This window comes from Thecamonas trahens (genome assembly GCF_000142905.1).
Source record: "Thecamonas trahens ATCC 50062 unplaced genomic scaffold supercont1.15, whole genome shotgun sequence".
Taxonomy (NCBI): Eukaryota; order Apusomonadida; family Apusomonadidae; genus Thecamonas; species Thecamonas trahens.
The window spans coordinates 374,039-384,382 of NW_013657665.1; the positions used below are offsets into that span (position 1 = coordinate 374,039).

The following is a 10,344-nucleotide window of genomic DNA, read 5'->3' on the forward strand; positions in this document are numbered from 1 at the left end:
ATGAAGACTCACAACGACAAGGGCCTTCTTCCCGTCCTCGCCCGCCTCCTCTCCTTCTCGGACGACCAAGTAGCCGCCATCCGCAAGGCCCGCGCCGGCATGTTTGGCCTCTGGTAGTACACCATCTACGCTGCTCCCTCTGTCAACGCCATCGCCATTGATCTGCACACCGTTCGCATGTGAATCAGAGGTGATGGTGTTCCCACAGGGGACATGCGCACGTGTGTATCATTCCATTCTGAAACCTCCGCATTTTCCGCCTTTTTCTCGCGCCTCCTCAACCGCCGCACCTCCCCCCCCCCCCCCCCCCCCCTCCCGAGTCGAAGCACTCAACTCTCTCCTCAACATGTCACCGCCTACTGTAGTGCTCGTCACGTGCATGCTTCTTAGCTTCACCACGTGGTGCGCAACAGCGGAAGTAACCTCTTCATGCGTTGCGAACACCCCAGCGGTTCTGACGGCTGTCGTGTCCGAAGTCAAGAAAGTGGCGGCTGTAGCGGCGTTCGACGCCAACAGCGACGGCCTGGTCGACGTGTTTGCCATGGACAAGGAGCATCACTCCCTCCAAGCCTTTGCCAACAATGGCTTGCTCGCCCTCCTCGAACCAGTCGTGGTCGACGGCGCGTACTCGCGCTCGTACGCAACCGAGCTGCTGCCGGCAGACGTTGACGGAGACGGGCGGACTGACTTGGTTGTCCTGGCCAGAATCAATCGCCCCGCAAAGGAAGACTTTGACTCGGCCTTCTGGTACCGCAACCTGGCAGAGGGATCTGGTGGGCCCATTGCCTTCTCGGAGCGCAATGTCATCGCGCACAGCTTTTTGGGTGGGGCAGCGCTGGCCGTCGGTGATCTCGACGGCGACAGCCATGTTGACGCTGTGGTTGCCATCAGCAGTACTGGCGAGATCTGGCTTTACCCCAATTCATTTGGCAACGGCACCTTTGGGCTCGGCCGCGTTGTCATCTGGAAGGAAAATTTGAAGGGCATTGCTGACATTGAGCTTGTCGACATCGGCAGCGATGGCATGCTCGACGTGGTAGCGGCAGTCCAATTGGACAACTCGTACGAGCTTAACTGGCACCGCAACGATGGAGCCGGTGTCTTTAACCCACTGGTTACGCGTTCCTCGGTGGAAGCCAAGACCTTTGTGCAAGGCGAGGTCAACAACGACGGGTATCCAGACTTGGTGATCGGGACAGGCACCGAGTTGTATGTTCTCACCGGAAACTCGAACGGTTTCAACCCCATGTCTGGCGCACGCAACTTTGCCTACGCGGCCGACGGTGTGTTTGTCGGTGACTTTGATGGTGATGGATGGGCCGATGTAGGTGCGTTTGGCACGACGAAGTACTCTGTGTGGCCGAACAATGGCGCCGGCGACTTTGCCACAAGCTCGGAGCACACCACGCCTGTGTATGCTGCTGCCGTCGCCGACATGGACAACGATGGAAGCCAAGATCTCGTTCTAGGATACAAGCATCCCGAGTCTGTCAAGGTCTTGGTGCAGTATAGCGCGGCTGAGATGTCGGTGCCATCGACAACGTACGACTTTGTGGCGCACGGCTATGGAGACGTCGACGGTGACGGGGATGTTGACGCGGTGGCCGCAACTTCCCAAGCACTGTATTGGGTGCCAGCGGAGCGGTCCGATGCAACGGCGCATGGCGTGCCAATCGCTCTGCCCACCTGGCAGTTTGGCGATAGCGCGCAAGACCTGGCGGTCGTCGATCTCGACGGCGACTCGGATCCAGACCTTGTGGTCTCCCGAGACGGACAGCCTCCTGTTTGGCTCGAGAACCTTGGCGGCTTGGGAAACTTCGGTGCTGGCACTGTCCTTGCAGGCGCGCTGCGCAGTGTGGGTGACGTTGTCGTTGCCGATGTCGATGGCAACGGGCTGGTCGACATTGTTGTTCGCGAGCTCGGCTCTGGCTCTGCCCTTCAGTGGTTTTCGCAAACGAGCAGCGGCACGTTTGCAGGTGCGGCGATCCTTGCCGCCGCGTCACCGCGCGCGTCTATTCTCACCTTTACCGTTGCCGATCTCGATGGTGCTGGTTTGGTCGATGTGGTGTTTTTGGAGGATGATGGATTGACCGTCAATGTAACGTATGTCTCGGCTGATGGAGGCGGAGGCTTCAGTGCGCCCACTGTGCTCAAGACGAGCTTCGGCTCGCCGTGTCGCTCCCTTCAGGTTGGCGATGTCAACGCCGACGGGCTTGCCGATGTGGTTGTCGGTTGTGGGGTTCATATTCACCTGCTTTACGGCGAGGGTAGTGGCGTGTTTGATCCAGGCTCTCCGATAGTTCTTGATAGCAGCGTTGACGACATCTTGCTGCGTGGGCGGCCAGATGGACATGGTATGGACCTTGTTGTATATGACGTCTTTGGCCTTGTGAGAACGGGAGTGCTCCGTCGCGAGCGCACGTGGGGGATGAACCAACTCCCGCTTTTTGCGTCGTTGTACGCGTTTGAGTCCCCAGTGGTGGTCGACATGGACGGCGATGGCGTCCTTGATGTTGCTGCACTTACCACCACTGTGACGATGGTGTGGGCGAACGGTCTCTCATCCCCGCGCTCTGCCAGCTTTATTGACAGCATCGTTGGCAGTGACGGTTCTGCCGACGGGCTTGCCGTCTGCGACGTTTCTGGCAACGGCTTTGTCGATGTGGTCACCCGCAACGCTGAAGGCAAAGTGCTTATTTTTGCTGGAAGCAGCTCTGGTGTGGCGAGCTCTGCAGACACCAACCCGTCTCTTGTGGGGCAAAGCAAGGGCCCAGTTCTCTGTGGTGACATTGATGGCGACGGCTCGGCAGACGTGATCTCTGGTGGTGCTGTGTTCTACAATACCGACGGCACCGGCCCCAAGGCGGCAAACATGGTGAGCGATGAGATCGTGTACACTGATGCTGCCCTGGGCGACGTCGACGAGGACGGAAGACTTGATGCTGTGTTTGCTGACGCCGACGGATTGTGGTGGGCGCCAGCACTCGTCGAAGATAGGAGCGAGTGGTCCATTCAGACGACTGCCATTGGGTGCGCGTCGATATCGGTGTCGGATGTCGTGCTTGGCGAGATCGACGGTGACGGCCACGTTGACGCCGTGGCTGTGTGTGGCACCGACGTGACGTGGTTTTCAAATGTCGATGGAACCGGCACGTTTTCGTCGCGCCCGACGCTTGGTGCCGAAATGACGGGCAGCGGTGGGCTTGTCGACATCGGCGACTTTGACGCCAATGGCGCAATGGACGTGGTCGCCGTCGACACCGACAGCGGCACTGTTTCGTGGATGCGCAACTTGGGAGGCGGTGTTTTTGACGCGCCGGTCATCATTTCGTTGAACGGCCAAGGGGCAACCGGTTTGGCGGTGGGCGACATAGACAGCGATGGCGCCTTGTCGATCGTTGTGGTCGGTGGTCGTGGCGTCAGTGTTCCCCGCCGCGCGGTGGCATTTGTGCTAGTTGGCGATGGCGCTGGTCACTTTGTCGAGCACATGATTCCTACCGACAATGCCGCGCTTACCTCTGTGGTGCTATCCGACATGAATCGCGACGGGCGGCTGGACATGGTGGTCGGAGTCGACGACTGGAAGTCCTTTCAGGTTTACACCCGCGAGGCGCACGGGCCATTCTCGAGGCACGTACCGCGCCAGCTGGTAGTGGACCCAAGCGGTGATACTGAATGCGGTGTCAGCGCTGGTCGAGTCGGCTTTGACTGCGTGTGGCGGCGCGTGATGCAAACCTCGCAGTGTGCCCGCGACGAGGTTGTCCTGCCCGCGGGGATTACGGATGTCGACTTGCATCACACGCGTCACTTGAACGCGGCGTGTCAATTCGTGGCGCCGGAATGGCGGTAACGAGGTTTGACTGCCATGCTGTTAGTGGCGAAATTGGCGGCGTACTGATGGCGGTTGACAACAACGGCGAGCTGGAGCTGAGCTCGATGACAATTGCCAACCTGGGCGTGGCGCGCAAGGCTAACCGTGGCACGCCTGGCCTCCGAGTTCAGAGCAGCGACGATAGCGCCCCGAGAGGGGCACTTGTGCTTGACCGAGTTCGAGTTGTAGGTGGACGTGCCGACGACTCGGTCTCGCCGTTTCTGGTGGGTCTCGGCATCGGCGGCGCCGTGGCGGTCGATGTTGCCGGAACGCTTGACGTTCGCAACTCGATCTTGACCGATTGCTCGGCGCAAAGCTACGGTGGTGCTATTTCGGGTCGTGGCAGCGGCGTGGTCATCACCATTGTCGACTCGGTCATCGAGCAGTCGACCGCTGGCATTCGCGGCGGAGGGTTGTTTGTGGCGACCGGAGCGCAGTTAGCCGTCACGCGGAGCAACGTGACCGCCAACGTCGCCGGCACCGGAGCTGGCGGTGGGCTCGCTGTCGAGTTTGGCGCGGATGCATACCTCCTTAATGCTCGACTGGCGGGCAACGTCGCGGCAGCGGGCATCGGTGGCGGCGGTGTTGTTCGGCCTGGGTCAGCACTGACGCTGGAGCGCAGCTCAGTGTCAGGCAACCTGGCCTTGGCTGGCGGCGGGTTGGCGGTGGCGGCAATCGCGACCGAGGCTGCGATGGTGGTGAACGCGGTGACCGAGCTTCCACGAGGCACTGTGCTCGATGCTCCGGCGGCCAACACGCTGGATATCCGCGACACGGCGTTTTCCAGCAACCATGCGGCGACGTACGGTGGCGGGCTGCTTGTGTGCGGCGCGCAGGTTGCTGTGGACGGGCCGACGGTGACAATGAGCAACAATGTGGCCGGGCGAGGCGGCGCGCTGGAGTCGTCCGCCGACGTGATGAGTTGCGCGCCTGAGAGCGGAAATAACGCTTGGCTGGTGGTCACCGGTGGCAGCGCGCAATTTGTCGACCACGGCCCCCGGGCTCACTGGAGTGGGTGCGTGAGCCAGAGGCGTCTGCGCCACTCGGATCGCAGCTGGATGGCACGTTTCGAGTTCTGGACCTTCTCTCCCGTGCAGCAGTCTCGTACGCAAACACCGAGTTTCAAGTTGCGGTGACGTCGGGCGCGAGCTCGCTTGTGGTTGACGGCCCGCAAACGATGCGTGGTGAGAGCGGTGAGGTGGCACTGCCCGGGGCAATCCTGTATGCAGATGCGGAGAGCGTCGATGAGGCGGCACTGCCGCGTGTAGAGTTGGTGGTGACAAGCGCTAATGCGGAGCTGGGCTTCCTGGCGGCGCCGATTCAGCTGACTGCGTGCGGGCCGCAGGCCGGCGGCATCGAGCTTGTACTTGATTCTGGGGCGCGAGTTGTCGGGTGTGTTGACTGCGGGGCTGGGGTCTCGGGCGAGACATCGCTGGCAGGGTGCGTAACGGCAGCGACGTGCCTGGCCAACTCTGTGGAGAATGGCGGCGTGAACGGAACGCAGCGGTGCGTGTGTGAGGGCGGGTTCTACGCCGTCGGCGCGGATCCGAATCAGTATGCCGTAGAGTGTGCTGCGTGCCCGGTCGGAGCAATATGTCGCAAGGGGCGCGATCCGCCTCTGGCCGCAGAGGGCTTCTACGGCGAGAGCAACACGTCGTTTGTGCGGTGCCGGCGGCCGGGTGCGTGTCTGGGTGGGCACGGTTCGGCGTGTGCACCAGGGTACTCGGGCTACATGTGCAACGACTGTAAGGACGGATGGTACTCAAACACGGCGCGCGAGTGCGCCAAATGCCCCGCAGCTGCGGTGGGCGCGCTTGTTGGCGGCGGACTAATCCTTGTGGTTGTGGCCGGAAGTGCGGCGGTGTTTGTGGCGATTGCCGTGGCGCGGTCGCACGACTTTGCGGCCGATACTGGCAAGGCAGTGTCTGGGGCGCTGCTGCGGCGACGACTGTTTCCGGCATCGATCTCGATGGTGGTGGTTGCGATCCAAGTGATCGGGCTGGTGAGCGAGGCCGAGTTTGGGTGGGGTGAGTCGACACAGCGGCTCCTCCTCACGCTCAACATCTTCAACATCGACCTGAACCTCTTTGCGTCTGAATGCACGCTCGCGTCGTTTCACGCAAAGTATGCATTTTCTGTGGCAGCGCCAGTGGTGTTGCTCGCTGCGTCGATGTGTGCGCTGGTCATTGCGCGCAAAACAATGATGAAGGCGCGGCTGGAAAGGGTTCGCACAAGGGCGCTCTTTGATGCGGTGCTCTTTACGCTCGCGCCAGTGCTGTACATTCCGATGGCGCGGGCGGCGCTAGTCATCTTTGACTGCGTCTCGCTGCCGAACGGACAGTTTGTGCTCGACTCGGACCCGAGCGTGCGGTGCCTAGACGCGTCGTGGTGGACCGTGGCGCCGCTCGGGGCGCTTGCGGTAGTGGCTTACGTCATCGGCCTGCCGGCATACTCGCTCTCGTGCATTGCGAGCCACCGCGAGGCGCTGCTGGAGCCTGCAGTCTTTGCGCGGTTCGGCTCGCTCTACCTCCGCTACCGGCTGCCGTACTACTGGGGAGGGGTGGCTGAGCTCGGCAAGCGGCTGGCGCTCGTGGTGGTGGCCGTTTTCGCAAGCGACCATGTGTTTGTGCTCATTGTTCTCCTCTTTGGCATTCTCATCGGCTCGTCGGGCTTTGTCATCCGCAAGCAACCGTACTACTTTCCGCTGTACAACAAGCTCGACGCGCGGCTCACCGCCGTCCTCCTCTTCCTGGTCCTCGTTGGGACCGGAAGCTACGCCGAGCGCGGGGCCGGTGCCGTATCGGACGCAGCGTTTCTTGTCCTGGTCATTGCCGCGCTCGTCGCACTCGTCGTAATCGGCGGGCACGCCATCATCTCGGACGTCGTCTCGATCCTCCGTTCCCGCCGCAGGCTCGGGGCGGACGAGACCGGTACTGCGCGGCAGCGCGCGCTTGCAGCACACATCCAGCGTGAGGCCGTCGACCTCGAGCCGCAGCTCGCCCGCGAGCTCGTCGCCATCGCCGAGCGGCTGGAGCAACAAGATTGGGAGGAGGGAGGAGCCGTCGATGTCGAGATGGCGTCGCTTGTGCTCGAATGAACTCATCCTACGACTTTGCCCTTGCGAAAGCAGTGGTGAGCGCGAACGCGGCAAGAGTGGCAGAGCGCTGCGGCCGGCAGGTCCAACGCGGCGAACAGCGGCGGGGGCACTCGACTCGGCGAGGCATGTTGCGGGTGTTTATGACACGGGTGGAGGCACTTGCCTTCTGCACGGTGCGGCAGATGCACGGCCGCCCGCTGGGCCGAGGTGGCAGGCGGGGAGCAGGCAGGGCGGGCAGGAGCGGGCCGAGCGGGTGGCCGGCGAGCGGCAGCCGGCTCCGCAGCCACAACCAGAGCAGAGCAGCCGGGCGTGTCGGGCACGGAAGGACGATCGGCGGCGACCTGACGGCGCTGAGTGCGGTCGAGGCCGCCATGGAGAAGGCACCGCCGGGAATGGAGGGCGTGGCGGCGAGGAGCATGCCCGGAGGAAGTGGGACGCAGGCGCAGGCGCAGGCGATGGCACAGGCGAGGGTCGATGCGTCGGCGCGCCCGCACAGGTTCCAAGCGGCGCAAGCGCAGATGGGTGCAAGGGAAGCCGCAGTCAGACGATCGGGTATGGCAGTGGTACTGGCGCATCTTCGGCAGAACCCGCCGCATGCACCGCCGGGTGCGCTGGATCGGCTGCACCACCTGTTCATGATGACCTCGGACGTCGTCCACGACCGGGTCCTTGTGCTGCAGCGGTCGATGCGGCGGCTAGATGCCAAGCTCCACCGCGGCGGGCTCTCGCTGCTTCAGGTGGCATCGGTCATCGGAATTGGTTGCGTGCTTGGGTACGGGATGTGGGGCGGCCAGGTGAAGGAGGGCCTCTCGCGCGAAGGCGCCGATGTTGTGGGGCAGGTTGTCTCATCAAAGGAGCTGCAGGCCAAGCTCGAAAAAAACGCAACGGCGCTTGTCGCGTTCCTCACTCACGATCCCGCCACCCATGTGCAGCTGCAAGAGCTGGCGATGACACTCCTGGCGTCCGATGCGGTGCAGAACGCGGTGGCGAGCCTCGTCCTCCATCTCATCTCGCAGCCGTGGGCTGTAGCGTCGACCAAGCAGCTAGCGCTCAACGTTGTCGAGCAACTCCGCGACGATCCGACGGCGCTCGATGCCGCTACCGCCTTTTTCTCCTCTGTCTTTCGCCGGCAGGACCTGCAACAGGCCGCTGGCGAGGGCATCCGCGCCTCAATCACACATGCCGCCGCGCCGCTCGCCCTCGATTTACACAACGACCACGGCCAAGTCCGCTGGATGTGCACTGCCGGCGTGCTTGCACCGTTTGTCTGTGCCCCGCCGTGGTGAGAGGAGCAGGAGTTTGTGGTTGGGGGGGGGGGGCAGGTGGGGGGGGGGGGGGGGGGGGGTAAAAAATTTCCCGCCACTTGTGCACCGGGCACCGGGCACTGAGTTTGGCGTTGGCGCGAATGCAAGCGGCAGCAGCAGCAGCCACCCGCCACAACGGCGGGCAGAGGGGGGCACAGGCCACAGTCGCAGCAGAGAGTCGACCACTTCTCGACGTCCTTGACGTCTTCAACCAAGCCACACACTCGCATACACATATACATACACTCGCACAGCCATGTACGGTTGCCCAGGCTGTCCAACGCCCCGCGCCTTGCCGCCCAACCTGCCCCACCTCCCCCCCCCCCCCTTGATGACACAGGTATCGGACGACGACACCGCAGCGGACCCGGCGACGGACAGGTGGGGGCTTTGGAGGAGGATCATCGTCGCTGGGACCTGCGGACGTGTCGATGAGTGCATCGGTGGGCGGCGGGCGGAGGAGTATGGGCGCGGCGAGTCCCGTGCGGCGCGGAGGAGACGAGGCCGGCGAGGGCGTTGCAATGGCAGCGATGGGTGGAATGGAGGAGCCGCTGGCGGAGCAGGACCCATCGGTGGTGGACGGGTTTCGGGTGGTGTACGATCGTGAGGTCCCGTTTGAGCTGCGGGCCAACGAGGAGGAGGAGGGCCAGCTGGATGCAGTGAGGGCCAAGATCCTCATCCAAGGCGAGTCGCACGCGCCCGAGGCTGTCCGGGTGGAGCTTGGATGCGAGTCGGACCTGTTTTTTCACTACACGCATCAGCTGGATGAGCTCTCGTTTGCCGAGCTGCAGCGTGAGCAGAAGCTCATGGTCGAGTTTAACGAGTACGCACACGTCCTCATCCGCATGTTCAACTCGGCCATCAAAGAGCCGCAGCAGTACCTTGCGGTCTTTGTCCTGCAGGAGGACAACACTGGTCGGGTCGACTTTATGCAGAATGCCATGTACAAGTTCCTCGAGCTGCTCTCCATCCAGTTTGCGCCGTCGCCGGGCAACGCTGTTCGCCAGCACATCCACTTTCGGTACAACACCATGAAGGCCCGTCTGGCGGCCATGCAGCAGCGCCTCAACGAGGTCTACGCCACCGTCAAGGTCAAGAACCCGTCGCTCCTGCTGCAGCTGCAGCAGATGCACGGGCCGGCCAAGTGATCCCGCGCCCCCTAGCAGCAATGAAAGTGACCACTACGTGTGCGCAAGACGATAGCCTACACTTTAGGAGGCTCGAGCTGCAAGCCGTGCCACCGCCCGCTGGCGAGCTGCCTCGATCATAGCAGCCTTGGCGGCGGCGGCCTCAGCAGCTGCCGCTGCCTTGGCCGCTTCGGCGGCGGCGGCGGCGGCGGCGGCGGCGGCGGCTTCAGCCGCTGCCTCGCGGTTCCGTGAGGCCTCAGCGGCCGCCACGGCTGCCGCGACCGACGGTGCCATGCGCTGGGCTCGGGCCCGGGAAGGGGGATCGCCAGGTGCGACGTCACGCTCGCGCGACCGCGACCGCGATCGGGCGCCGGATACGGGCGCCGGCGGCGGAGCCCGGACGGAGAGAGCAAACTCGGCCGGCGACGCCGCGTTGTGAGACGCAATCTCGGTGTCGGCCAACGCCAGAGCCGCAACGGCGGCGTCGCGTTCGGCAAGCTTGTCCTTGTACGCCTGGGTGACGTAGACCGGCTTATCGGCAAACTCCTCGGCGCCGTTCTCTTGCTCACGCAGCAGCTTTCGCTCGCGCGCCAGCTCGATCTCCAGCTCGCGCTCCTTGGCCTTGGCCACTAGTTTGGCAATGTACTTGGACTGCTCCTTGGGCGCCTGCGCAAGGGAAGCTGCTGCACTCGCCTCGGGCTCGGGCCTCGTCGACGTGTAGCTAAAGACTGAGGCATCCTCGGCCAGCGCCGCCGCCCGCTCGCGCGCGACCTTGCGCTCCTCGACCGCCTTGAGCGCCGCCGCCCGCGCTGCCGCCCGCTCCTGAGCCGAAGGTCCGCTATCGTCGTCTACCGCCGCGCCAGCCTCGCTTGCAAGCGCGGATTGGTGTGTGAGGGCCAGGGGAGGGGTAGCCAGCGCCGGAGGGACGGCGAACAGTCCGCCGCG

At 63.5% G+C, this 10,344-nt stretch overlaps 4 protein-coding genes across 4 annotated transcripts in view; 3 read left to right on the forward strand and 1 right to left on the reverse strand.

Annotated features, from left to right (window-relative positions):
- Nucleotides 1–346: 346 nt before the first annotated feature.
- Nucleotides 347–6,968, forward strand: AMSG_02581 (uncharacterized protein; the record flags this gene model as incomplete). Its single annotated transcript, XM_013904034.1, has 3 exons — nt 347–3,784; nt 3,922–4,854; nt 4,896–6,968. The coding sequence occupies 3 exons, from the start codon at nt 347–349 to the stop codon at nt 6,966–6,968; spliced, it is 6,444 nt and encodes a 2,147-aa protein (XP_013759488.1).
- A 554-nt stretch (nt 6,969–7,522) lies between these two features.
- On the forward strand, nt 7,523–8,277 carry AMSG_02582 (uncharacterized protein; the record flags this gene model as incomplete). Its single annotated transcript, XM_013904035.1, has 1 exon — nt 7,523–8,277. One exon carries the CDS (start codon nt 7,523–7,525, stop codon nt 8,252–8,254), a length of 732 nt encoding a protein of 243 aa, XP_013759489.1. The 3' UTR covers nt 8,255–8,277.
- A 191-nt stretch (nt 8,278–8,468) lies between these two features.
- AMSG_02583 (uncharacterized protein) lies at nt 8,469–9,460 on the forward strand. Its single transcript, XM_013904036.1, has 2 exons — nt 8,469–8,530; nt 8,613–9,460. Coding segments are annotated over exons 1-2 (810 nt in total). The 5' UTR covers nt 8,469–8,528; the 3' UTR covers nt 9,421–9,460.
- A 23-nt stretch (nt 9,461–9,483) lies between these two features.
- Nucleotides 9,484–10,344, reverse strand: part of AMSG_02584 (ubiquitin carboxyl-terminal hydrolase 20) — a gene marked incomplete at its 3' end in the record, with an annotated part of 4,117 nt that continues 3,256 nt past the window's right edge. Inside the window, exon 3 of the mRNA XM_013904037.1 lies at nt 9,484–10,247. Within this exon, the coding sequence (XP_013759491.1) occupies nt 9,484–10,247 (764 nt within the window). The remainder of the gene's footprint in view (nt 10,248–10,344) is intronic.